This window comes from Galendromus occidentalis, unplaced genomic scaffold (genome assembly GCF_000255335.2).
Source record: "Galendromus occidentalis unplaced genomic scaffold, Mocc_1.1 scf7180000076386, whole genome shotgun sequence".
In the NCBI taxonomy this organism is placed as follows: domain Eukaryota; kingdom Metazoa; phylum Arthropoda; class Arachnida; order Mesostigmata; family Phytoseiidae; genus Galendromus; species Galendromus occidentalis.
Genome location: NW_003804375.1, coordinates 213,523 through 241,023, shown reverse-complemented (window position 1 = coordinate 241,023; position 27,501 = coordinate 213,523). Strand labels below are relative to the sequence as shown.

The 27,501-nt window shown below is 51.7% G+C and overlaps 2 protein-coding genes across 2 annotated transcripts; one reads left to right on the top strand and one right to left on the bottom strand.

The window, feature by feature from the left end:
* Positions 1–194: 194 nt before the first annotated feature.
* kst (spectrin beta chain, non-erythrocytic 5 kst) lies at positions 195–27,101 on the top strand. Its single transcript, XM_029113201.1, has 25 exons — positions 195–326; positions 943–1,110; positions 5,064–5,180; positions 5,907–6,166; positions 6,284–6,413; positions 6,524–6,776; positions 6,882–7,337; positions 7,422–7,628; positions 7,796–8,190; positions 8,880–9,040; positions 9,142–9,241; positions 9,337–9,501; positions 15,472–15,664; positions 15,764–15,993; positions 16,140–16,915; positions 17,020–17,810; positions 18,039–18,550; positions 18,759–21,327; positions 21,437–22,909; positions 23,013–23,995; positions 24,100–24,347; positions 24,480–24,903; positions 25,032–25,613; positions 25,898–26,293; positions 26,452–27,101. The coding sequence occupies exons 1-25, from the start codon at positions 195–197 to the stop codon at positions 26,776–26,778; spliced, it is 12,048 nt and encodes a 4,015-aa protein (XP_028969034.1). The 3' UTR covers positions 26,779–27,101.
* Positions 9,741–13,995, bottom strand: LOC114828582 (beta-3 adrenergic receptor-like). Its single transcript, XM_029113202.1, has 5 exons — positions 13,864–13,995; positions 12,264–12,408; positions 11,215–11,390; positions 10,818–11,072; positions 9,741–10,094 (listed from the first exon to the last, which is right to left on the bottom strand). The coding sequence occupies exons 1-5, from the start codon at positions 13,993–13,995 to the stop codon at positions 9,741–9,743; spliced, it is 1,062 nt and encodes a 353-aa protein (XP_028969035.1).
* Positions 27,102–27,501: the final 400 nt, after the last annotated feature.

Here is a 27,501-nt window from a genome sequence, read left to right as displayed (position 1 = left end):
TCGACGTGCCTTCGATGTCTGGATCAATCGATGAGACACTCGGAAGGCCCGGAGGCGGCAGAAAATAAATGGAGGACGCTAAAAAAATAAATTGACCTCCCGTCCTAAAACCTAAGATAGAAAAATTAGGGCTTGGAGCGACGAGTAAATTCATGAAGAATTTATCTTTTCCCCGCGCAGATATTGTTCCCGCCATGTCGCGGGAAGGTGAAGTCCGCTCCGGGGCGCAGGAGTTCGAGAGAGGACGTATCCGACAGCTTCAAGTGGAACGACTCCATATCCAAAAGAAGACCTTCACAAAATGGATGAACTCGTACCTCTCCAGGGTAAGTCTCACTCAATATTCATGCAGATCGTCTAGCTATCTCATGGTTTGAGTTTCCCTAAACTCCACATATGTTCGCTTCGGAGCTGCGAGGAAATAATCTCGAGACGCGCGTCGCGATGGGTCTCGGCTTTTTTTGCGAAGCCAAGTTCATGGCTATCCCGACAGGTTCAGCTCCGAAAGGCAGTCCTCCCGAATGAGCTGTTTGTGCCGAAAGAGGCTCCAATAATACACAGAGACACTTCTCGAAAGGGTCACGCGGCCATGGAGGCCCATCGAACAGTGTTGACATTCGAACGAGGGTGTTCCACGAGTTGGCGTCGCCGTCTGGTGCCTCTGTTTTCCATTTCTCTTCAACGAGTACCGGTTCCCTCAAAGCGTTCCGTCTCCGTCGCTTTCTACGATGTCCGACATATCTTCTGAGCATTAAATCTGGAAAAATCGCTCCCGCAAGGAGGAGACCCATATTTTCTCCCTTCGTCGGAATATCCAAAGCCCCCAATAGTTTGGGACGGTCTTCCCGTAGCACAAGAGTCTGCCTTTCTCTCCCCGTCAGTTACTTCACGATAAGAAACTCTCTGAGCCGCTCGAGTACTCACTCTGATCGCTGATTACAGGCTCGAATGGAAGTGGACGACCTATTCACAGACCTCTCCGACGGTCGGAAGTTGCTGAAACTCTTGGAGATCATTTCCGGAGAGAGGCTTGGGAAACCAAACAACGGCAAGATGCGAGTCCACAAGATCGAGAATGTCAACAAAGCTTTGACGTTTCTGCACACAAAGGTGAGTCCGACGCCGGGCGTTCCCTCGCGGAACCCTTAATATTCGGGCAGGTTCCTTATCGTGGACCCCGAATTCATCGTTCCCAGAGACTCATTGCGGTGACTTGCATGTCGTGATCTGCCGGTGATTCTATTAACAAGCGCTCATGTCAATCGCGTCAAAGCGAAGGGCAACTCGATACGGGTTGACGACACGACCAAATCGACGCTGATGCCGATGTTCCGGACGGTGCCAGCATTCAATACGGGTGGCTGTTCTCTTGAAATCTGACGGCGTCGTCAAACGCTGCAAGCGGAGAGGAAACCCCAGAAAACGGAATTATAGCCCTCGAGGCTCCGACGTCCGACTGAAAGCCTGCTAGCGAGCATTTGGGACGCGATCGCAGTGAAGTTGACAATCCGAATGGTTTTCCAGAGCGTAATTGGAAACAATGAAGGCCTTGGGTCAGTTCCCAGCGACCATTAGCGTCTCCGTAGACTGCAAGCGAATGGGATCGAAAGTTCTCGGATTCCGTTCTCGATAGCCGAGTACTGCTAGAGAATTACCTGGGGAGGGAAATCACGCTCGATGACTCGTCTTTTTTCCGGGGACGTGTCTCTGACGACATTCCTCACCATCGTTTCCCTCCTTCTCCGAATCGAGAACTCCACCATGATGGAGCTGACCAGAGCGTGCCTCCTGCGAATACGAGTCGCAGTCAGCTGGGCTCGCTGCTGGCTTCGAAGCTTAATCCGCTACAGCATCAAACATCAGTCTAGACGAGATACTTCTCCTTCTGCTTCTCATGAGTCGGCGAAAGCTCTTTCGAACGAACACGTACGCTGTTTCTTTTTCCTCTCTTGCTTGACATGATTAAATGATGCTTGAAGACAAACGATCCAATAGTGCGCAGATATCGGACTTCGGCTTCAACAAAGAGGCCTCGTAGAACTCCGCATTCGCGCGCAATCAGCTCCGCAAGCGGATCGCTCTTCACCGTCAATTCTACCGTTGAGCCCTCGACTTCCTCGCGGCAGTCCCCGACGCTCCCGCGCGGGCTGTTCCGCCTCGGGTCGTGGGAGGCTTGCTTTAATTGATCGCGTGATCGATTCATTTCACGGAGAGATGTACGCTATTCCGACTTGACATGAAGAGTAGATTCGATCAGTGTGTCGGTGTGATAGCGAACTCTCTTAGCTGAGCAGACCACTCAAAGTCTTCTATGCTTCTGGAGCCTTTGTGACAGCTTCGGTTAGACCGGCTGCCAGTCATCGCGCTCGATAGACCGACATGGTGAATGACGTAAGTCTCGAATGGAACAAGCGGCTGGAGGGCTCGACATTGTACGGTCAATGAGCGGGAACCATCACGGTCTTGCACGGTTTTCGTCATGGCCATGATGTCAGGCTCGTCTGCAACGATTCGAGGAAACTCGATGGACATCTGTGCGGAGTAGACAATTCCATTGAGAGAATACTTTCATTATGACGCACGCTGGAGCAATTCCGGGAGGTCTATTCTACACCTAAGAACTTAGGTATGCCTCCGCGGGTCCTTGCTGTGCCCTGGTACGACTGGAATTTCTTTCGGACGGAAGCGTCATAATTTCGAGACGTTCGGTGCTCGATTGAATTTGGGGCTGCTAAGGCTCACGCAGGCAAATCCGAACAAGTCCGTGACTGATCCGATGTCGCTCTGGCCTAGGGATGTATCCAGGTGTATTTGAGCTTTAAGCTTCTCTCCTCGCAAGAAATTCCCAAGATTCAGCCTAATTATCAAAGAGATGATGGAGCGCCGGCTTCGGTGTGAATGCGTTCCCACACGGGGGAGAGATGCTCCGTCCATCGGTTGGCGGAGGATCCTTTAAGCGCTCACTCGAAGAACGAGTCAGATGGGGAGATTTTCGTACCGTCGTTCGTCGGCTTCCGAGTGGGATGGACACATTCCGGGTGCACGATCTTTCACCGCTTCTGGAAGCCTGGCGACGTGTTCCTAGCAGGAAAACTTCACGAACGATGTGTCTCTTCAGTGAGTGAGGTCGACCGTATCGCTCGTAAACGACATTCTCTTCAGTTACGCTTCGAATAGGAAGAGCAAAGCAACTCGCATCGACGGGTGTGCAGTGAACGATCGTGTCTCCATAGGTGTGCGAATCAAAAGTCGTTAGGTTCCTATACAACTCCTGACGTTGTATAAACAGTGCCAGAAGATTCAGGGAAACGTCTCCGATTCTCAAGCATAATGTTCTTCTGTTGTACTTCGGAGAATCGCGGATAAAAAATGGCAGACACTCGGGATGTCCATCTGGAGGGCGAGTTTATTCAAAATCGACTGAATTTCCTGGATCGAAGATTCATCTTCCTTCGAGCTGAGAGTGAATGGGGGATTCGGTCCGGAGCCTCAGACGATGTCTGTTCGGTGGGTACGCCGTCTCGGAGCCATTACTCAATCGTCGGAATTGGGATGACCTCAGAAAAACGCTTTGGTGACAGTCTGCTGATCAGGGAAAGTTGAACGGATAGGCAATGACGCCGTCACGCCAGCCACGAGCGAGTAAATAGAAAGTTTTCATAAACGTCCTTGTGTATACCGATCGGAATCGTTTGTGCCGACTCGGTTGGTTACGTTTCAGCTCAACGACCGCGAAGATGGTCGTGGATATGCCAATGCTGTCATCGTGTGGGAGTTGCATCCGCCGTTGTCTCGGCTTTGAGGAAGTCCCTTGCCAGCGCCGTGTGGTTGACTTTCGCTTTTATCAAAAAGAAGACGAATCGTGTCGCTTCCGATCCTTGCCACGGAGCTGATCGATAGTCGTTATATCCTCGACAATTTTTATCGGACGACCGCCGATAGCGCCAAAGAGTTCCGAAACCAATACTGGGGCCGAACGTCAACGATTGATCAGAACATCCGTGTAGCTCCCCAATACTCCAATTTCGGATCGGAGGTCGCTGCACTGAGAGCGAACCAAAAGCAGAGTCTCCGAATTCTCCAAGGCCCTCTACGCTGCTCCCTGAAGGAGAAGAAGAGGGAACTTGTGGTCTCGGAACGGAAAAAATCATGTCCATCCGAGCGCTAAAGATCGGGAGGTTTTTCTGCCTGCGGATTCGCTCCCTGCGAATCCGTAGCGCGAATAGGCGCCGCATGAAACTGACGAGTGAGCAACGCTCTGCTCGCTCTCCCGTCGAGCAAACCTCTTATGTATCTCACTTCTGAACAAACAGTTCAATAAGCGACAGTTCTGCCTGAGCCAGGCTGACTGACAAACTGACGGACGGACTGAGTGACTGACTGACTGACGGCATGCCTAGAGGCTTGCGTGGCACAACATCGGCATTCCAAATTTTTCTCCTGCTCTTCCATGAAGTCGCGGGCGAGATCTTTCTCGAACGATCCCACCCCTCATGAATTTGGTCAATCGCTGGCTCTGCGTAGCAGAAGAGCAGAACCCAGCTGCCCGTGATGTGGGGCTTCGTCGATTGAGTTCTGTGCCTTAGAATCAGATCAAGGGTTCGACCTCGAGGGGTCCCTCATCGGAAGGATACCGTGATCTCATTGATCGATCCTGAAAATCTCTCACCACACACTGAAGTATTCGTCAGGTCTCCGCGATACAGTTCGCGATGCGGAGCCTCTGACCGAGCCTTTCACAGCAGCTCCCGGTAGCAATTCGCAGGAGTGTGGCGACTTCGCTCAAGAGTAGAGCACCGTCTGAATACGAGGCAGGCTCTCAAAAAACACGAACTCGATAAGTTAGGTCCATACGGATGTCTGGCTGGGAACAGCTTTCGCGATCGAACGACTTCGCACGCATCGGTCGACAGTTCGGAAAACTCAGAAACTATACGGAAAACCTAACGACGATTAGCGAGAGCCCGGCTATTGGCACACTAGCTCCAAATTCAGTTCATAGACAATCGCACTTGAGTCAGGAGGAAAAAGTTCCTCAAATCACTCCGATAAAACTATTGCAGGTCCGACTCGAATCGATCGGTGCGGAGGACATCGTGGACGGTAATCGGCGCTTGATCCTAGGTCTCATCTGGACAATAATTCTTCGCTTCGTCATCCATGAGATCGATCCCATCCAGGTAAAGTACCGAGTACCGAGTGAGATCAGTTTTCCCATGCCCGTCTGGTTGCGTTTCTTAAACGACGCTTTTGTGCACGTAGTCGAGCTTTCGAAAATATAATACATATATCACGCAGAGACGACGTGGTCGAGGCGCATGGAATTTCACAAACCCTTCCAATGCTCTATTATTACCTCCATGGCGGGTCCACCTTTCGTGGTCCATCACTTCAAGAATACCTGACGTCGCGCACGACGCCCACCGGTCCGATCGGTCTTACGACGACAGAAACTAGATGACGAAGTTACGTCAACTTTGCCTGATCTGATGAATCAAAATGAATGATTCCCCACCTTGTGGAGAAGAGGAGGCAGCCGGAAGTTTGGCGTGTTTGTGCGTACGTGTGTGGGTGTGTCTATTTGGAACAAATTTTGGCTGAGCTGAGGCGCTGGCAACAGCGACGCTTCATTTCGTTTCGTCTCGATGGGATTGAATAAACGAATCGAGGTGTGTGAGACGTAAGACGGGTGGGAAGATCGATTTTGGCGGACAACAAACTGTCAGATCGCTGATGAACACCGCGATCCCTTCGCTCGACTATTGTCCACTGTCGACAGATCAGAAAATGTATTTTGCTGCCGATCGCGTTCCTCGTGAATTTCTCTGAAACTCGTCCGGGGCCTAATAAATGACAACGATGGAAAAAATCGGGAGAAGATCCTCTGAGGTTGGGCTCGCTTACAGATCGGCAATGACGAGAAGAATTCTGAGAAGAAATCCGCCAAGGAGGCCCTGCTTCTATGGTGCCAACGCAAAACTCGTGGGTATCCCGGAGTTCATATCAGTGACTTCAGCACATCCTGGAGGAATGGCTTGGGTTTCAACGCTCTCATCCACTCGCATCGGCCGGACCTCATCCAATACGAGGACCTCGAGCCTCAGAACCATATTGAGAACCTGAACCATGCGTTCGAAGTCGCGCATAGAGAGCTCGGTGTGGCGAAGTGAGTTACCTAATTGGCGCCGGGAATGCTTGACACGCGTGCATATGAGTGGGGGATACTTCCGAAGCCAATGCCGCCATTGGAAAGCCATAACGAAATTCTTTCGTTGTTCCACAGATTGCTAGACGCTGAAGATGTCGACGTTCCGAAACCGGATGAGAGGTCCGTTCTCACCTATGTTGCATCCTACTATCACACCTTTTTCCGGATGAAGGAGGAACTCACCGGTGGGCGCCGAATCGCCAATGTGAGTTTCCGTTTCTCTAGATGACTGCCGATGAGAGAACCAGATCGCGAACGAGAAGAAAAATACAGAGCCCGGTTCCAATATTAATATTCCAAAGGTTTCGGTTGCAGATCGTCGGACGTATGCTTGAGGTTGACAGACAAAAGCAAACCTATGAGCAAATGATGTCAGAGCTCCTCGCCTGGATTCAACAGAAAGTCGTGCAGCTCGACAAGAGGGAATATCCCAACTCGGTGGAGGGCGTGCAGAACGAACTATCCCAGTTCAAAGAATACCGAACCGTCGAGAAACCCCCGAGATACACTGAGCGAGCCGAGATCGAGGCTCATCTCTTCGCCATACAGACGAAGCTCAAAGCTTTAGGTGAGCGCCCGAATATTCTCTATGAGCCCCTCCGAAAATGTGACGAAGAGTGGAACCACCGGGCTATAAGATCACTCTAACTGTTTGATTGCTCCGGAAACTTAGGTCAACCGCTCTACACTCCTCCCGAGGGTAAACATGTCGGGGACATCGAAAAAGCTTGGGAGTCTCTCGAAGGGGCTGAACACCGTCGTGAGGTGTCGCTCAAGGAGGAACTGATCCGTCAGAAGAGATTGGAGACAATGGCGCACAGATTCATGAACAAATCCAACGTCCGAGAAAATTATCTCGAAGACATGATCGACGTCCTGAGCGACCCTCGTTACGGTTCCAACGTCCAACAGAAAGTTGAAGCTACGCTGATGAAGCACGAAGCGATCAGCGCTGATATCATAGCCAGGAAGGATCGCTTCGAGAATCTCTCAGCCATGAGCGATGAACTCACAAACGAAAATTATCATAACGTTAAAGCGATCCGGGATCGACACGATGAGATCATTGTGAAATGGAATAAGTTGCTCGCTCTGCTGGAGAAGCATCGCGACACCCTCAATTCTTACGGTAGGTTCTCCAAAAGATCTTCTGTTGATCCTTCCGATGCCTGAAGAAATCGGGCGCCCCTCTCTGAGAGTTCTTGTCTTGCAGCTCTGCTCACGGCGGCTTTGAGGGACATCGACCACCTGTACGAGAACCTCAGAGATTTCCTCAGACAGTTCGGATCCACCGAAACGGGGAAGCATCTTATGGATAATGAAGATCTACTTCAGAAGCATGCCATCGCCACATCGCAACTCAAATCACAGAAAGACACCTTCGGCAGATTGTCGAAACAAATAAATCAGCTACTTAATGGTTGGTGATTACTTTCGGAACGCGATAATGAATCTGATATGACTCGGTGATATCCCGAGGAAAGAGAATATCTTGGCTTCCGCTCGTCACGAATCGTGCCGACTCGCCATCACGATCTTTCGTGGGTTTCAATGACGCCTAAATCGATTTCTCATCCCGAATTACAGAGGGTCACGGTGATAAGAAGTTGCTGCAAGAGAAACTCGGTGAACTCGGAAGTCTGTTCTCTCAAGCTGAGGTAGCCGCGAAAGCGAGAATGGCTCGCTTGGAGGCGTCGAGAGACTTGTTCCGATTCGTCGCTGAATGCGAAGAGCTCGAGAGGGAGATCATTGACAAGCAACGATCCTGCCAGAACTTCAAACCCGGGCGGGACATGGTGTCGCTTGTGTCCGTCCAGCAGAAGCACAAGGCCCTCGAAGGTGAAATGAAAGCGACGCAGAAGAGATTCCGAGGCATCGGAACCATCGGCAAGGAACTCAGCGCGAAAATGGGCAACTCGGAGAGCGATCAGATCGGGAAAATTCTGAAGGATATCGAGGCTCAGCTCGATTTATTGAATAAGGCGAGTATCCCAGACGAGACTCATCCTGGTCTCTTTGCGACCGCGCTTATCAACCGCTCTTAAGATTTTTCTTCAACATGGGAGTCCGCAGTCCTCCCACAGGGGACAGCGGTTAACCGCAGACCATAACCGCGGTTTTCCCTGAAATCTGCGGTTATTTGCGACGCCTAGTCCCAAGTACTGCCGATTGCCAGGAATCGGTTCTGCGCCGTGACCAGGGATGATTATTCGATTTACCGGACGGCAGTCGGGGGTCTTCCTTCGGCGGGGTCAAGCTGAGGGTGCGAGGGCTAGTGGAGAAAGAACTCTCCGCAAAATTGACAATGAAGTAGTTGCTCCCGGTCGCCCGAAGGAAATTCTTGCACAATCCGATGGGGTCAGCGCCGATTCTGTCCCCTCGGAGGCTTGGCAGGGCTCTCCGACGATCGTACAGCTCGATCAGATATGCGGTATACGAGTATCCGATATCCGGTTCAAGCTAGTCCGACAGAATTTCTGTCGCCATAGACGGAGAAGACATCGGGTCGAACGAGTGAATTATGCTCATGATTCTTCGCTCAGCGAGGGGGCGTTTCCGCCATAGTTCTGATCGCTGTGATTGTGAGAGGTTGATGGATCTGTTATTTTTTGTTGGCTCCAGTCAGTGCAGTCAGAAGTCTCATCTGCTAAGAAGTCTCTCTTATTTACAGTTATGCGAAGAGAAGCGACGGAAACTAGACGATGCCATCGAAGGCTTCCGCTACATGGGAGACGCGAACGAGGCCGAGAGTTACCTCCGAGAGGTTCAACCGCTTGTGGCATCCGAAGACTTTGGAAACTCGGTTCTCTCTGCACAATCTCTCCTGAAGAGGTGTGTGAATGAATTAGAGAAATTGATATAATTCACTGTCGGAACATTCCGAAGTCTGACCGTCGAATGTTCATGTCCGCGTTTTCTTTCCTATTCCTTAGACATCAAACACTCCGTGGTGGAATCAAGGCTTATGAGCCGGAAATTGAAAAATTGAGAGCTCATGTCGACCGCATGGTGAAAACCGGTGTCGCGCGCAACGTGAGTTATCTAACTAACTGAGATGTATAGATCGCCTGATTATTGCCTGTTCCCGTCGTTTCCAAAGCCAACCTATATCCATTGCCCCATTCCAGCTCATGGACCAAAAACAGGACGATGATATAGAGTTGGTCGAAGAGGTTTATCAGATGGTTGTGATGCGTGATGTCATCGAGGAGCACATCGAACGACGCGAAGAGCCCCAAGTTCTCATGATGTACCCTTACGAGGGACAGGGCATGCAGGTCCCCAGGGGAGAGGTGAGTGATCAGCAGAGTTTGTTCCGGGCCTTCACGGCCATCTTCTCAGACTGAGAGTTCAGATCGCAGTCCTTAGCAACTGTTTCCCGTCCGATATCTCGTCTTTAATCGTTGACCCTCTTGATTCGAATCGCGAATACGCTACCCCAAATGGATGCGAGTTCTCAGAAAACAGGATGTATTCTATTTATTTACAAAGCTTTTTACAAAAACGGAATCGAGCGACGGTTTGTGAATAATCAGAACGAATCACACCATCGAAAGAAAAAGTATACACTACAGTGGTTCTTGAGGTTTCGCCATTGGCGCACAAGAGCTTCTTGGAAGTGTTTGAGTCCGAGTGAGTAGACGATAGGATTGATTACGCTGGCGCTGAACTGGATTATCGTGGACAGCATATCGCACCAATTGGGCACTCTGTGTGGTCCGTATACGACTTTGATGAGTTTCGTCAGACAGAAAGGAGTGATGCACACGAAGAACACCACGACCAGTATCAGCACAGATAGCACGAGTTTCGTCGAGTTGTCCTCGACCTCTGGCGAGGGCCGTCGTCCAATGAGTTTTAAGCTGATTCCTGAAGGGGATTTCACCTGGGGGGAAAAGGTTGAGACGTTGAATCAACCCCACCAGTCTGATCGGACTAAAAGGAGGGCAAAGAAATTTTACGAGGGGGCGAGGAACACGTATCGACATAAAGCCGGATTCGAATTTTGAGTAGATGCCCATCGTGTATATCCGCTCGACCATGAGTTCATTGTGAAACTCGAGGCTCGAATCCAGGATTGGCCCTGCGACGCATTGCACCAGTTTTTTTTCGTCAACACATCGACACCCTTGAACCAATTGATATCTGGTCGAGGAACGCCGGACGGAGAGCCCGGAGATTTCAGACGGCCTTGATCTATCTCGTAATTTTTCCACCGTGTCCATGCTCGATTGCGTCCAGCGAGAGGGCCTCCCGTATTATCGGAGAATAAACAAAGTCGAGAGATCTAGACAGCGAAACTGCTAAAACAAGCGGCGTGCGATACGAGATTAGGGAATAGCGTCGTGTGAAACGGTAGCTCGACTGTCTTCTCGCTCGAGTGCGTCCCCGAGAGAGACTCCTTACGCCAAAGGATTTTCCGCCGCCTCCATTTCCATGTCTAGTCAACGAAAGAGAACACTAGGCGAAAGGTTCCATCGCCGGCTTTCGTGTAGTGCTGCACACCCCATGAGGTCAACTCGCAATTGCCACGGCACCCCGGCCTCTTCGGGAATGCATACCAACGACACACCGGTGTTCGGAATTTCCATCTGAAGTCTCTACTAACCATTCCGTTCCGGCTCTCCTGCGGTGTCCGCCGCCTGAGCTTGTGGATCGAGTAGATGATTCTCGAGTACTGAATCAGAATCATTGCCGCCGGTATGAAGAAACACAGACTGAAACAAGCCGCATAATAGATCCGGTAACCGGGCTCCGGGTTCCAGTTGACGTCGCAAGCGATATTGTCGAGTTGATACGTCATCCACTGTAGACTGAACGGAATCAACGAATAAATGATGCCAAGGGTCCACGGCAGCAAAACCTAGAGCAACGATGCAAAATCGTCGTAGTCGTCGGACGAAGTGTTCCCCAATTAATTAGTCGATGATCTTCTTTTTCCGGAAGAGAGGGGTCCAATGGTATATTTTTGTGATCGGTCACGAGTTGCCGATAATCGAACGAACCATTTTGATGACTCGACTTCTTGATGCGTAGATCTGCGCCGCATACAATAGGGGTTTCTGAATCGAAATGTTCCTATCGATGCTGATCATCGCCAAAGTTATCGAGGATGTCGTCGCCATCCAGTAGTTGAAGACCCCGTGTATAGAACAAACCTGAGGCTGACACAGAGGAAAACCTGCAATACCGGATCTACATTGAGAATCTCGTCCTCGAAATCGGTTCACGGCCTCGTAGGCTGACCGCTCATCCGCTCTCTGTCGCGGAGTTACGGGGCTCATCGCGAGAACATTATGAGGAGTCTAATGAGCTGATGCCGACTCTACATGAGTAAGCTGAACGATTCGGGACGATCTCTCGGACGTGTCGCTCGCGACGGTGGAATAACACGATGAGCTGAGGCCGGCCTTATTCATTGCTCAATCGAGCAAGCGACCGAATGACTGGCGAGTCACATAGCCGTCATATCCTGAAGACCACCCCGCGAGTACATTACTCAGGGTCTACCTATGGGCATTGTGTTGACATATCTTGTCGTTCCGCTAGTTCCGCCAGTTCCGATCGTCAGAGAGCGACGGGCACAAGATTCTATGGGCACGGTGGAGGATGGATTGCTTTTGGCCACGAAACCTTAGGGCTACGTTCATGTATCTCTCGATAAACAGCGATAAGAGCAGCTGATAGAGATTCAAGGCCATCACGACGAGGGATCCGAATGCGGGGATGATAGGAAGCCTCATTTTTCGATCGCTCATCTCTTCGCGTAGAATTTCGGATATCGCCCTCTCCCCAAGCGATATGGAGCTTCGGGCAAGAACTCGTTGATGTCGGGTCGAAGGATAGTCGCAGCAGAGCTTGCTTTGCAGACAACGCGATAGAAGCAGCAGGCTAGGGTTGGGTATGTCGTAAACGGGTGACAGAGCGATTAGAGCTTGCTCGACATTTGAGAATGATACCCGATGTACCATCACTCCCGTCTTACGTCTCGCAGCTCGACGAAGCTTTCAGGTCGATTTTTCTTTTCGAAAGAGTGATGAAAGAAAAAACGAACCTCTGGGGTGACTGAGCGAATACGCAGATGGAGCCATGACCAGAACTGCCGTGATGATGTCGTTCACAGCCAAAGATGAGATGAGAATCGACATCGCTCTATGCTGGCGGACCTTTGAATCTATGAAGGTGATCACAAGCACGACCTGCAGAGGAAAAAAAAACGATCTGTCTTCAGGCATCTGATCCATTGGACCCTTCGAGGAGGGGCTACCGAGACGCTAATTCCTCGTCGGATCGTGGAGTGGGTCCCTCAGCCTAGAGCGGATTCCTCGGCCCCTCCGATCAGGCGGCTCGATCGATCGCGGAAACTTCCGCTCTTTCTATTCAGAGAATCGAACGGCGGAACGACTGCACTCCGTTCCGGGAAAGTCTCCGTCCGGAGCGATGAGATCGTTTTCATCTGTTTGTTTAACGTGAGACAATAAGGGATTCTTTGTCTCGGCGCCGCTTGAGGTTGGGGCAGACTCGTAGACAGCATTGAATTTCTGAGGTCTCGGCCGAGCTACGTTAATTAATAGTTCTGCGACGGTAACGACGTCGGCGTCGCGGTCTGCGGCGACAGCGACGACAATGGCAATGATCATGACGCGGCCAATGTTTTTTAATCAAGTTCAAGGCCCGACGATTCTGCGGAATCAATATCCCTGAGCAATAAGAGAGCGTCTATAAATGTCGCGACGGTCGAGGCCGAATTTCCGGCTCCCGCGAACTTTATGATCGCTCATGGGAGACATATTCATCATCGATGAGGATTGCAGCCTCGGCTGCTCTTGCTGATCACGCTCTCGATGGGAGATATCGGGCTATAAGGGCGGCCGCGGCGGCGTCAGCGGCGGTGACGAGCGCGATAAATACTCTGTGGAGGAAGCTCTTGCATCCCCGCAGGTTGACCACAGCTGTGATTGGTGTGCGCTATTGGCTTAATTGATGGATTGAGTGGTGCTCGAGGATCATCTCGGAACAAGCGGCTGCTCCTCGAATGATGAAGTGGGCTAGCGATTATGACATGCCGCCTCGAAAGAGGCAGATCAGACGTTTCCTATGTGCGTGGCCGACCTTGACGAGCGTCAAATGAAATTATTGTCATTCGGAGAACTTCAGTGTGGGAACTATGCTTTCAAGCTTTAAGAAGCCCCCCAATCATTGATTGTGGCCGTTCCCCGATGCAGGAGGACCAAGCTCCCCGGAGGTTCCAGGGCAATCGAATGGGACTGGCCCTGAAGGGTTGCTCGCTTGCTGTCGCCCCTTCTCTTTCGGCGTGAAAGGAACGAAATATTTCTGTGGGGAAATGCAAAGTTTTCTCTTTGCCGCTCGCTTCCCCACCAGCGTTTGCACGCTTCCAATTTGGTCGAAGCGACGGACAGTATATTATTACATTCAGACACTGATCGGCTATCTTGCTGCGTCCGTCACCTTCCGTATCCTTTTCTGTATTCACTCGACGGCGCCGGGGGCTCCACACACCAGCGACGAATGGATAGCCTGACGGTCTGACCGGCCGACCGACCGACCGGCCAGAGACATGTTACTGCTTCGTCCTTTGACGGTCTATCCGCGTAGAAAGAAATTATTATTCGGGAAATGCGATTTTCACTCACCAGGTTACCGAAAAATGCTAGAAAAGCTTCCGAGGCCACAATGAATGCGCCCACTTCTCGTTCCCACTGAGACAAGGGAACTGGGAACGTGAGGTTATGTCCCCCATCCAAATTTCGGCAACTCCAGTCCATCGATTGAAATCAGGGGCTAAATTTCCGCGGAGTCACGCACTCGCTGATCAATTCGTCGGAAGATATTCGCGGAGGGAGTTCACTTTCGGATGGTCACTCACACCAAAATCGAAGGACCTCGCCCGGAGATTCCAGCAACAAGTGGTTCGGGAAAACTCGTCGCCGCTCAGTAGCCGGCACCCGGGGTTCTAAGTCGGCGAATTTTCCTTCGGCCGAGCCTCCGATAGCACTAATGTGCTCGTCTAATGGTCACCACTTTCGGTCGATGGTGTTGTCAGTGTTGGTAACAGCGGTAATGTTGTTGTTGGACGTTGTAGTGGGAAGATACGCAAACGGTGCCTAGCTGGTCTGTTCGTGTATCTTTCACTCGTTGGCTCCTCGGCGGATCGGTCGGCCGGTCTGCCCCTCCGTCCGTTAGTCCGTCCGTGGCTGTTAGTCAGCGAACGGGACCACACTCTCCACGAAGCGACAGAGCGCGTTGTCCTAACATCGACTTTGTGCTCAGACTTGGTACCGGTTCCGTTGTCGCATCACCGATTGAAGTCCTGAGAGAAGGTTCTGCTCCCGTGGAAAGAGACGAAGGCGAGCGTAGCTTCTCCGAGGGAAGGAAACGCGATGTGAGAAGTAGAGTTTCGATCTACAAATTGAGAAGGGTACGTCGAGGGTGACGTCGTTGTCCGCTTGCCTTCTCGCGAACTCGCTTCCCCGCGTGATTTTCGCTTCCCGCGGAATTTACGCTCTCCGCTCTCTTCTCGGACAGAATCGCCACTCGAAGACTGTGCTTTCTCGGACAACTACTACTACTACTACTGCCGATGCTACTGCACGCCGGCCGATTCTATTACCAGGGATTAAAGTCGTCGTAAAACGATGAGACAGAGGGTGCGAAAAAGATTCCAGAGGCTTGCTCATAGATGGAGCTGCTCGGGCCTTGGCCCGGCCGGATAGGAATAGAATAATTCCATTCATCATCATTTTATCACTCACGCGTAGACTAATCCGACCAGACACCCTGACGAGCGTCAGCATTCAGCAACCGCCTGTCGATGATAAGAGAACAAAGAGAGAGCCGAATAAATCAAAATCACAACCGTCATCTCTCTTGATTGCGCTCCTAAATCTCGAAGGCTCATCTCTCGCCCCGGGGAAACCCCCCGACCTCGGTACGGTGCGAGTTATCGGAACTCTCGCACGGGGAATGAGAGATTTCCTCCTGGAGATTTTATTTTCTCGACCCCCTATCACTTCTAATCCGCTTGCGTATCAGACCTTATGTAGGCGGTATCGCTGGAGGTTTGCGACCATCGAAGCGGTCAGGGGTTCGCCGATCGACGGCTCAGCATTCTGTGTTCTGAACCGCTCAGAATGGAGTCTCTGAATAAGTAGAATTCGTTAACTTCACCCATTTTTTGGGTGTCATATACCGCGTACGACGACTTGATCATAAATCGTAATAATATTTTATTCATTTCCTAGGAGCTGACTCTACTCAATAAAACGAACGAAGATTGGTGGAGTATCCGGAGGACGAACGGTCAGACAGGTTTCGTACCCGCTAACTACGTTAAGGAGATAAAGCCCAAGGTCGTCGAGAAGGCCGTTCGGAAAGTTGTCCCTGTGCAAGAGACACGACCCGTCAAGAAACAAGTGAAGAAAGTCAGACCGAGATGTAGGTTCAACTCGCTCTAGACTAGGTTACTTCGGATGAAGTCGGATCACCTATGGTGTTTCCCTCTGGCTGACTCGATTCGGGATTTTTGTTCCGTAGCAACCACCTCCGACATGGGCGTCGAGTCGAGGCAGAACAACATAGAGGAGATGTACCGGAACGTTTGCGACCTCGCCGCCAAAAGAGAGGAACTCCTGCACGATGCCATCAATATACTGGACTTCTTCGATAGATGCGACGACTTCGAACAATGGATGAGACAGAAGTCCATGGCGATCCAGAAAGAAGATCCCACCGAAACCGTCCAAGACAAGAAGAAGAAGTTCGAGGTTAGTATTCCCACAGCTGACCGAGGGTTCAGGGATTGGATTCCGTTTGTATCGATACAAACACCGCTCGATCGGCTCCCAGGCGGATGCAGAAGAGAGACGGTATGCTAGTTCTGCAACCTTGAAATTTCTTCTCGCATTTTCAGAGCTTCGTGACCGACATCTCAGCATCGAAAACGCGCCTGAATGAGATCGAAGACCTCGAGAAAGATTTCGCCAAGCAGAGACACCCTCAACTGGCCGACATCCGACGACGGAACAAGAAAGTCAAGGACATGTTCAACGAGATGAACGCCATCAAGTCTCGTCTCGAAAAGTCTCTGGACGGCGCTTCGTCAGTCGAAGTTTTCTATCGCACGGTCGACGAGGCAAAGGACTGGATGAGCGAGAAGATTGAGAAAATGGATTCTGAACTGCCACTCGGATCCGACATGAAAACCGTCCAGGCCCTACAGAGGCGACATGAGAATCTCGAGCGTGAGTTGATGCCTCTGAAACAGAAGGTCAACACCGTCGTACACATGGCGGACGCTGTAGCTGCGCAGTACCCAAATGAGCGCAAGGGAGCCGAAGCCAAGAAAGTCGAAGTCACCAACATGTGGCAGGAAGTTTGTGAAGCTGCTCAGAAACGTCGCGCCAACCTCGAGGCTTCGCTCGGGGCCCAAGTATTGAAGAACTCCGCCGATGAGCTGCTCAACTGGATCGCTGAAGTCAAAGAGCAATTGAACCGGCACGAGAAAGCGAGTGACGTGAGCACAGCGGAAACCCTTCTCAAACACCATGAGGATCTTCTGCCGGACATCCAGGCGCACGAACCCGGCTACAAAGATCTCTATGAGCTCGGGAGAAAGCTCGTCGATACCAATCCCTCCGTGGTCCCGATACTGGAACGACTGAAGGAAGAGCAGGACGCCATAAAAAGGTGAGCCAAAGCGCAGCTTTCGGAGGGGAAACCAGTACGCTGTCCAGAGTTCCTCTTTAAAACATTCGATCGTCCCATCATCAAGGTAAATTATTCCGTTTCAGAGGCTACTTCGAGAAACTATCGCATCTGAAACAGTCGCTGGACTACCAGATCTTCACAAAAGAGGCCAACCAGATCGATTCCATCACGGCGTCGCATATGAACGTCTTGAAGAACTTCGCGGTCGGTGACTCCTTGGACGAAGTCGAGAACCTTCTCAAACGACACGACAACCTCATCAACACGCTGCTGAAGCAGGATGAGAAAGTCCGCGAGCTGAGCGACATCGCCGACAAGCTCGCTCAAGCCAATCATTACAAGACGAAGAAGATTCTCGAGGACCGGGACGGAATCGTCGACCGTCGCAAGAAATGCAAAGAGGAGGCGTACATCGTCCGACAGAAGCTGCTCGACAGCCACAGTTTCCAGAGATTCAAGGCTGACGCCGAGGACATGTTCAGTTGGATAGCCGCGAAGAAGAAGATGGCCGGAGACGATAGCTACAAAGATCTCAGTAATCTGCAGCGGAAACTGAAGAAGCACGAGGCGTTCCAGGCCGAACTCAGGGTCAACCAGGAGCGCGTTTCGAACCTGAATAGAGTGGGCAAGGAGCTCATCAGCAACAATCATTTCGCCGCCCCGGATATCGAGGCCATCCTCAGCCGTTTGAACGACGAGTGGGCGACGCTCCATCGGCTCAGCGAGGACAAAGGCGACAAGCTGAGTCAAGCGAACCGTCAGAAAACTTACTACCGAGACTTGGACGAGGCTCAGAGCAGACTGGATGACCTCGAACGCAGGCTACAGACGACAGATATCGGCTACGATCTGCGCTCTGCCAAGGACCTTCTGGGTAGGTTTCTCGTGCGGATTCCGTGACGGTTCTCGGTCCTTTTGGATCCCCTCCCTGCAGTTTTTGAAGGAGAGGCCGCACGATCTCGCTCACGATCGTGTAGGATAGGAAGTGAATCGATTATTGTCGCCTGAATACGGGTTAAGTATTATTATTACTACTATTATTATCATCAAGGGGTGAATCGATAATCAAATAATCTCTTCTTCTCTTTTCGGAATTCCGCAGCGAAACAACAGGCCATCGAGAACGATATCACTGCGGCTGAGGCCAAAATCGAAGAACTCGCGTCGCAAGGCGGAATCCTCTCGCGAGAAGGCCACTTCGACGGGAAGAATATCGAGTCCGCCGCCGACTTGGTGAAGGCGAAGCTGGAAAGCCTCAAGAAACCTGCCGAGGCGCGCCGTGGATATCTCAAGGAGTCCGTTCAATTGCACCAGTGCAAATTCGATCTCGACAGCGAGGAGAAATGGATCCAGGAACATATTCCGGCTCAGAACGCGAAAGCCGAACAGAGTAACTCGCTTATCGACGCTCAGAACGCGATGAAGAAACACGAAAAGCTATCCCGTGAGGTTCAAGCCCATCAACCGCTCCTCGAAAAATTCCTGCAGTGTTCGAAGGACATCGAGAACAACCAAGGCGCTGGCGATAATCTCGCGACCAAAGCAGCCATAGCACCGGATGATGCAGTCGACTCTGGATCTTCCAAGAAGGCTACCTGGCCGGATCTTCTTAAGGTGAGCTTCCCTCAATTCAACCCTCGGCCGATAGTAATACTGAGCATGGGAGATCGTCTAGGGACAAGCGGGGTTTTTCCTCGGGAGGCGGAGCAAGAGCTGTTCATAGATTAGTTGATCGGAGCTTCAGATGAAGAGAGAGGGACGGGGCAATACTTCGTGCGGTCAGGATCTCCATTCAGCGACGGCTTCATTTTTCTCGTTTCAGAAACTCACTCAAGCCGTGGGCGACAAGCGCAATGCAGTCGAGGACGCCTGGGAGCGACTCCAGAAGGAGCTTAAACGTAGGAAAGCAGCTCTCGAATCATCGCTCCGAGCTCAACAATTCTACACCGACGTCAATGAGATCGAGCAATGGATCAACGAGAAGAGCAACTACCTAAACTCGGCCGATTACGGCCGAGACGACGATACCGCTGTGAAGCTTCTGACCAAGCACAACGCTTTCGAGCTAGAGCTGGATAGTTACGTTGGACTCATTAACGAAATGAGTTCCGAAGCGAAAAAAATGGTCGACTCGCAACATCCCGAGGCCAAGACCATCGCCAACAAGAACGCTACTCTACAGCAGCAGATCAAGAACCTGCAGAAACTGTCTGCCGTCCGCCGCCAGATGCTTCTCGAGTCGAAAACGCATCACGAATTCCTCCGCGAATATCAGGAAATTCTCGATTGGATCGCAGAGAAGATGGTTCTGGTATCCATCGAGGACTACGGTCCAGATCTCGAGCATCTCCAGGAACTCCAAGCCAAATTCAACCAGGTCTCGATTTCTGTCCAAGCCGGTGAGGAGAGGTACCTCCAGTTCCTCGAGCTCGCGAAGAAAACTGCTGATAACGACGGGTCGAATTCGGTTGTTGCACGAGAGATGGCCACGGAAGTGTCGACCGAGTGGGACAATCTCCAAGACGCCATTGAAATCCGTCGAGATAAGCTCGACGGTGCCGGAAGGATCCATGCCTTCAACCGAGACGTCGAGGAGGCTCTGAGCGAGATTCTCGCGAAGTTCGCCAGCATCCCTGAAGATGTGGGCAGAGACGTCAAAAGCACCCAGGACCTGCAGAAGAAGCACGACAAACTGCAGAATGAGCTGACGCTGCTCGAAAAACATCTGCAACATCTGCTGGACCAGGCGGATCAGCTGAAGAGTGAATACCATGGCGCAAACACCAGCCACATCCAACAGAAACAAGAGCACATCGTTCAGGAATGGAATCGTCTCAAGACCGTGGTCGAGGACCGGCATCAGAAACTGAACGACAGCCTCCGACTCCACAAGTTCCTCATGGCCTGCCGCAACTTCGAAGATTGGGCGAATCAAATCTGTGTGTCGCTGGCCGCCCGAGAGAACCCGCGAGGCTACGAACAGGTCGAGGCGCTCAAAGCCGAACACCAGAACATCCGAGGCGAGATCCAGGCCCAGGAGACGAACTTCGACATTTTGGTCGCACACGGCACGAAAATGAAGGATTCAAAACATTTCGCCGCGGACGAGATCCTGAAACGGGTCAAGAGTCTCCAGGCCACCCACGACAAGCTCTACAAACTCTTCGAGCAACGAACCTCCTTCCTCAAGCAGCTGCTGGATCGCAGCTTCTTCCTGCGTGAGGTGAAGCAATGCGAGACCATGTGCGCGCAACAGGAGGCCCAGCTGGCGAGCAACGAGCCCGGATCGAGTGTCGACGAGATCAAGCACGCCCTCAAAAAACACGAGGCGTTCGAGCGGGTCCTGCAAAGCCAGGAGGAGAAGATACAAGTCATGAAAGATCACGCCCAAGCTCTCATCAAACAGAGCCATTTCGACAGTCCGCTTATCGGGGAGAAGTTGAACGAAGTTCTCGAGAGACGTCAGAAGGTCGTCGACGGCGCGAACATCAAACGCAGGGAGCTATTGCGGCTTCTGCACCTCGCCGAGTTCCTTTTCGAAGCGAGCGAGGCCCAGTCCGGGATCGAAAACCGAAGGAAACAGCTCGATAACGAAATCGAAGCCTCGAAGGGCAAGGGAAGTCTAGACGAGAAAATGAAGCAACTCAAGAAACATCAGACCTTCGAAGCCGAACTTGCGGCGAGCCGGTGCACGATCGATGCGCTCCAGGGCAAGGGCCAGAAGCTCATCCAACAGGGTCACCGTAACGAGGTCGCCGCCCCTCTTGACAAACTCCTCAAGTCGTGGCACCAGCTCGTCCAGATACTGAAGGAGAGAGGAATCGGTCTCGAGGAAGCTCAGGACATCCTCGAGTTCAACAATCAATGCGATCAGGTCGAGTCCTGGATCCGGGACAAAGGCATCATGATCCAGGCGAGCGATACCGGCGTGGATCTCGAGCACTGCACAATCCTTCAGCGGAAGCTCGACGACGTTGGTTCTGACATGAGGGTCGATGGGACTCGGATCCAGAAGATCAACTCACTGGCTGACAAGCTGATTGCTAGCGGCCACAGCGGCAAAGAAGCGACTCAGGTCATCGAGCGTCGTAGGAACGATATCAACGACAACTGGAAGAAGCTCCAGGGCGCTCTCGACGAGTACCGGCTTAAACTCAAGGCGGCGATGAGCGTCCACTCCTACATGAGAGATCTCTCCGATACCTTGGACCGAATCAAGGAGAAGAAGGGACTCCTCAGCGCTGAGGAGAACCTCGCAAACCTGGCCGCCGTGGAATCTCTGCAGCGGAAACAGGATGCGGTCGAACGCGAGATCGAGGAAACAATCTCCAAGAAGATCAAAGACCACGACGCCAAATTGGAACAGCTTCTGAGGAGCGAGGTCGCACCCTGTGAGTATCTTGAGCGTTTCTATCGGGGTCCCCATTCGGAGGGATCGGCTCCGATTATCTCGCTGTCGAAAGCTTTTCTTCTGACTATTGACGGAAAAAAATATTTCAGGCAACACGGCAATCCAGCCGAAAATCGATGAGATCCACACCCACTGGGATGAGTTGCGCAACTTGACTCTGAAGAAGCGTTCGGTGCTCGAAGACGTCAATCAGGTGCACAGATTCCTAAACGAGGTTAAATCCCTCACCAAATGGCACGAAGACATGAAAGCCGACCTCCAGGCTCAGGAACTCGCTCAGACCACGGCCGAAGCGGAACAGTTGGTCGCCTTGCACGATGAGCGACGCTCTCACATGGATTCGAAACGCGAAACCGCCGAAAAGATTCTCGCCGACGGTAACGATCTACTGGAGCTTTCGAGGTCCGGGACCTCTCGCCGGAGCGAAGCTCTCGACGAGCAGATCGAGCGTAGCATCGAGAAGGTCCGGCACGCCATTGATGATCTCGAGCAGTGTTGGCAAGCGCGCGGGCTCGCCGTGGTCGAGAACAAGCAGATGCTTCACTTTAGGGAACTCGCTGCTCAGACCGAGTCCTGGCTGCTGACGTGTGAGGGATTCCTCAACAACGAAGACATCGGGGACTCGATGGCGAGCGTGCGGGCTCTACTCGCCAAGCACAGCGATTTCGTGAACACTCTCCAGGCACAGGGAGATCGTGTCGATCATTTGGGGAAGTTCGTCGAAGAACTCGTCAACGCTGGACATCGGGATCGGAGCCAGATCGAGAGCACTTTCGGTCAATTGGTCAAACGACGTGACCGAATGCGACAGCGGCTGACCGACAGAGCGAAGCAGCTCGAGGCGTCGAAGGTACTGCAAGCTTTCCTGCGGAACGTCTACGAGGCGGAAGCATGGATCAACGAGAAAATGCAGGTCGCCTTGGATGAGAACTATAAAGACTTCACGAACCTGCTGTCCAAGGTCAAGAAGCACACGGCATTCGAAGCTGAGATTATCGCCAATCAGAGCCGCGTGGACAACGTCGTCGAAGAGGGCGAGCAGATCGCTGCGGCGAAACATTTCGCCAGCCAGCAGATCAAGATCCAGGTGGAGAGGATTCAGGAGCTCTGGCAAGATCTTCTAAAGGAGGTCTCGGTCAAGAAGACTCGACTCAATGATTCCTATCAATGTCTGCTCTTCAATTGGATCGTCGAAGACTGCGAGAATTTCATTCGTGAAGTCGAGATCCAGCTTAGCTCCGAAGACCATGGACGAGACCTGACCTCGGTGGAGATCCTCCTCAAGAAGCACCAGCAGCTCGAAACTCAGGTTCATAATTATTCTGAGACTATTGAGCGAGTGAAACAGCAGAGAGATACTCTAATCGCGAACGACAGCTACCTCGCGGACGAGATCGAAGACCGCACGAAGGCGATTGTGAAGAAATACGACGAGCTCACCGAGCCCATGCAGACCCGACGCGAGAACTTGGACGAGTCGCTCTTGCTCCACCAGTTCATCGATGACGTTGAGGAAGAATTGGCCTGGATCCAGCTGCGTCTGAGCAATGCTACGAGCAACGGTGAGCTCGATTCCCATTATTCATTCTAATCGAAACGGGGGTTCTAACCCCGTTCCTGTCGTTTGACATGGGCGGACTATTTACGATTTAATTCCTCTTACAGATCTCGGCGAAAGTCTGAACGCGGTTCAGTTGCTCTTGAAGAAGCACCGCAACCTCGAGAACGAACTCCAAACGCACGAGTCGATCGTGTCCAGCGTTTGCGATAAGGGAGACCAGTTGATCCGCTCGAAACATCTCAATTCCGAGCTGATCGCCGCCAAAATGGATCAGCTCCGGAGCGCGTGGAATTCCCTCCGCGACGCGTGTGGCGTCCGACGACTGCGTCTCGAAGACAGCGAAGCCAGTCAGGCTCTGTTGGCGGACGCGGCGGAAGTCGAAGGATGGATCAAGGAGCGTCTCACGGCGATGTCCAGCTGCGATCAGCCCAAAGACGAAAACTCATGTGCCAAAGCCGAGAAGAAAGTCGATATGGTTCTCCGAGACGCCGAGAACTTCAAGCAGCTCGTCGAGAAACTTCTCGAGGGGGCTCAGAGCCTCATCGAGAAGAATCACTTCGACTCGACCAACATCCAAGAGCGTATGGCCAACGTGCAACAGCTGTGGAAAAGCCTCCTCGAGGACATAAGCAATAAGCAGCAGCGGCTCGCCGCGAGCTTCGGCTACTTTGTGTTCCTAAGACAGGTCGACGATGTCATGGAATGGATCGGACAGCAGATGCTGATCGCTTCCTCAGACGATTACGGGAACGACGCTGAGCGGGTCGATATGCTGATCAAGCAGTTCGACGCCTTCATGAGCGGTCTCGGCTCCACGGAAAATCGCGTCGTGCAAATTGTGCAGACGGCCCATAAACTCATCAGTGAGAAACATAAAGACTCGGCCGCCATCCAGAAAAGCTCGGAGAAAGTCAGCAAGGCTTACAGCGACCTAAAGGAGTGCGCCGAACAGCGCAAGGACGCTCTGGTGGGCGCTAAGCAAGTTCACACGTTCGGCAAGAACGCCGACGAGCTCATCGATTGGATGGTTGAGAAGGACGCCGTCATCTTCGCCGACGAGTGCGGCCACGACCTCGAGACCATCCAGGTGAGTTTTCGGAAAAGGCATCGAGGAAGGGTGCCCCAACGACTTGGTCGACGCCGCTCCTACGAAAAATAATCCTTTCTAAAACTTGGTCTTTCCGTCCGCAGTCAAACGCGCGTCTACACGATGGATTCGAGCGCGACGTATTGGCCATCAAGAAACAGGTCGATCAGACTCAAGCCGAGGGCAAGCGCCTCTGGGATATGTTCCCCGATGCTAGGGAGCATCTTCAGAACAAACGCGACGAGGTTCAGGGTATCTTCGACAAACTTCAAGAGCGCTGTCAGGAACGCAAGGAGCGGCTCGCTCAAGCCGAGCAGGTGCAAACCTACTTCGACGAGTACAGTCAGCTGATGTGAGTTTTCTCCCACCATGTTATATGTTTCCTCTCTCGCAGGCTCTCGCAAGAGTCTTCAGATTCTTTGAACGTGGTGTAGTATCTCGATGTGTATAGACGAACGGCAGAAAATTTCCCCGTTCTCTTCAGGGCTTGGACCAATGAAATGATGGCCATCATCACCGCCGACGATCTACCCACCGACGTCGGTGGCGCCGAAAATCTCATCGTCCGCCACACCGAGAACTACAAAGCCATAGAAGCCAAGAGACCGGCCTTCAACCGCTTCCAGGAGGACGGGAAGAATCTGATCAAGAACGGACACTTCATGTCCGAGGACGTTCAGGAGAAAATGGCGAGACTCGCCAACTTCAGGAGCTTGCTCGAGAAAACGTGGGATCGAAGGAAGACCGTCTACGAGCAGAACCTCGACGTCCGGAAGTTCCTGCGTGATGCCGAGCAGCTGAACGCCTGGTTGACGAGCCAAGAGCCCTCATTGATGGACTCCAATGTGGGCGATTCGTTGGAAACCGTTCAAGACCTCATAAAAAAACACGAAGACCTCACAAAAGTTGTGAGTAGATGTTCGGGACTGCCGACTCTCTTTTTTGCGCTGCTCTAAATCGTTATTCCTCGCTCATATTTGCTGCCATGTCGGAATCGTTTCGAATTGTCGTTGATCGTCGCTAATCTCCCCCACAGATCATGTCGCACGAGGATAAGTTCAAAGTTCTCGAAAGACGGACGCTCCTGGAGCAGGACTTCGTCCGCCTCAAGGAACAAGAAGATCGAGACCGGATCGCTGAACAAGAGAATCGTGAACGCGAACGGATGGAGCAATTCCGCCAGAAAGCACAGAGGAACATCTTCCAGAAGAAGTACCACGAATACCTCTCGCCAGTGGATGACGAACGCGGTCTGCGCTCGGGTCTGAGTAGGACGTCGTCTCAGAGGAGCATGGAGAGTGAACGTATCGGTCTCCGTAGAACGGAAAGCATGACCACCGGAAGTCGTGGTCAAGTTATCAGAAGGACGAGCTTCGGGACCCGACGCAAAACCACGAATATCACAACTGTCCCCGAGAGGAACCGTGAGCCGCCTCCGAGCGATATCGAAGGATTCCTAGACAGGAAGCATCAACTCCAGGTGGGAGGTAAACGAGCACCGGTCAGAAGCTGGAAACAGTATTATACGGTTCTTTGCGGCCACGTGTTGGCCTTCTTCAAGGACCAGCAAGCCCTCAACGACAAGAGTACAGCAACAGCGCCAATAATGCTCGTAAATGTGAGTTCGATCGAGCCATTCGCTTTCGCGCAAAAGTGAATTAGACAACAACTCACGAATTCTTTTATTCTTTTTCAAATGAAACCTGTATTATTTCATGCAAAGCATCCACATGTTTGCTTTCTTTTGTGAAGAATTTTCTAATTCAAACTTTCCCTTTTTCTATTTATATATATTTTTTACTCATGATTTTCATCCACATTTTTTTTCGCATTTTTCCAATAATTTTTTTTCATTCATATTTTCTTTTGGATGTATTCCTCATACTTGTTCTCATAATCCAGGCTCGAGTGGAGAAGGCTTCTGACTACACCAAACGGAAGCACGTCTTCCGACTGACTCTGAATGACGGAACCCAGTTCCTTTTCGGAGCTCAGAACGAAGATAAACTGGACGAATGGGTGAAGAAAATCGAGTTCCATGCTTCGCTCCATCCATCGCAGCAATTGACTCAATACCCCAAAGGCTTCCGGAATCCCCTCGAGACCACCTTCGAGCACGTCAGCGGCAGCGAACGGAGTACGCCCACGAACTTCGACTCGAAGCTGAATTCGTCGATGGGGAGCGTGAGCCCCACACCCACCATTCCCGAGAGCGTGGACGGGAACGGCAGTCCGGGAAGCGTTCAAGAGAAAATTCAGATGTTCCAACAACACTCCGACACGGGTGAGTTCCTGCGCGTGGTTGTATCAAGGAATGGGAGAGAATCTTTGTGGGGCGTCATGATCCGTTTGACTTGCGGCGGAACGAGCTGTATCCGGCAACTTTCTTGCCCATCGACAAGGAGATCGAGTCACGAGTTTGAATATCTCCCGCTTTTCCAGACATCATCAATAAGCCGGTCTTCACCAATCTCAGCAAGGAACCCGTCTACGGAAACGTGGGCATGGGCTACGACACCGACCGTAACTCAAATTTGAGCCGAACCGCATCCCTTCCTCCTGGCGCAGCTCCCGGTTACAGCTACAACTCCGGGTTTTCCACGATGCGGCCCGAGCGATCGGACTCGATCGTTTCGTCAGACGCTCAATCAGTGAGCTCCGCGTCGCATAAGGATTCCAAGAAACGAGGAATGTTCAGCGGCCTATTCCGTAAAAACAGCAGTCATATTAGCCACAATAGCAGCAATAACAACAACAGCAGCAGCAGCAACAATCATCAGTGAATGAATGTTTACAGTCGAGTGCCATCATTGAAAGAAACGTTGATCCTGGTTGGTTATCAATTTTAATGTTTAGCGAAGACTTACGCGTCCAGGAAAACAGATCGGGGGCGATGAAGGGGGGCTTTGCGCCAGCCATCAATAACTTTTTCGATATCCCCGCGAATAGAGAGTTTTAGGCATGAGTAGGTATGAAGATTCCCCGATGGTCATAAATGAGCGCAAATTATAGAATACGAATATTCATACATACAGTAAATCGAACTCGCAACGGGTACTGAGCCGGAAACGTGGTACATACATTTAAATGTTGTCGAAACAACTTTGGAAAAAAATAAAATACGGCTTTTCTCCTGCTCTCCCCTCTTTCATCAGTATCGGGGAGTCTTGCACAGTGAAGCATCGAACCTATGATTTCCACAGTTGCAAAATCAAGAATTATGATGCGGATTGTCTTTGGTGTCGTTCCGCTTCTCAGAATGTGTCGTCGGCCACCCTCCCCCGGGGCTCACCCATCTGGTCCCCGCGTCGAGCACACCACTCGACCATGGCCATCGAAGCTGAATGGCGGCTTCCCTCTCATCAAATGTATTCTCCTATGCGACGTTCCCTCCGTCCCCGTCGAGTCCCGTAATCAGCTCAGCCGCATCGCGGGAAACTGATCGCGCATTCGCACAGGCACTCGGAGGGAAGCCATTCGCCAATTCGACTTCCGGCTTGCACAGG

Bases quoted from the DNA above. Each gene is read 5' to 3' on its own strand.
- LOC114828582 (XM_029113202.1), bottom strand. From the start codon at position 13,995: ATGGACTGGAGTTGCCGAAATTTGGATGGGGGACATAACCTCACGTTC. The intron at 12,409-13,863 runs GTGAGTGAAAAT...TTTCCTCTGCAG, and splicing joins TAGCATTTTTCGGTAACCTG to GTCGTGCTTGTGATCACCTT. The intron at 10,095-10,817 runs GTTAGTAGAGAC...TTTTCCCCCCAG, and splicing joins AGGAGAGCCGGAACGGAATG to GTGAAATCCCCTTCAGGAAT.
- kst (XM_029113201.1), top strand. From the start codon at position 195: ATGTCGCGGGAAGGTGAAGTCCGCTCCGGGGCGCAGGAGTTCGAGAGA. The intron at 6,777-6,881 runs GTGAGCGCCCGA...CCGGAAACTTAG, and splicing joins GACGAAGCTCAAAGCTTTAG to GTCAACCGCTCTACACTCCT. The intron at 8,191-8,879 runs GCGAGTATCCCA...TCTTATTTACAG, and splicing joins AGCTCGATTTATTGAATAAG to TTATGCGAAGAGAAGCGACG.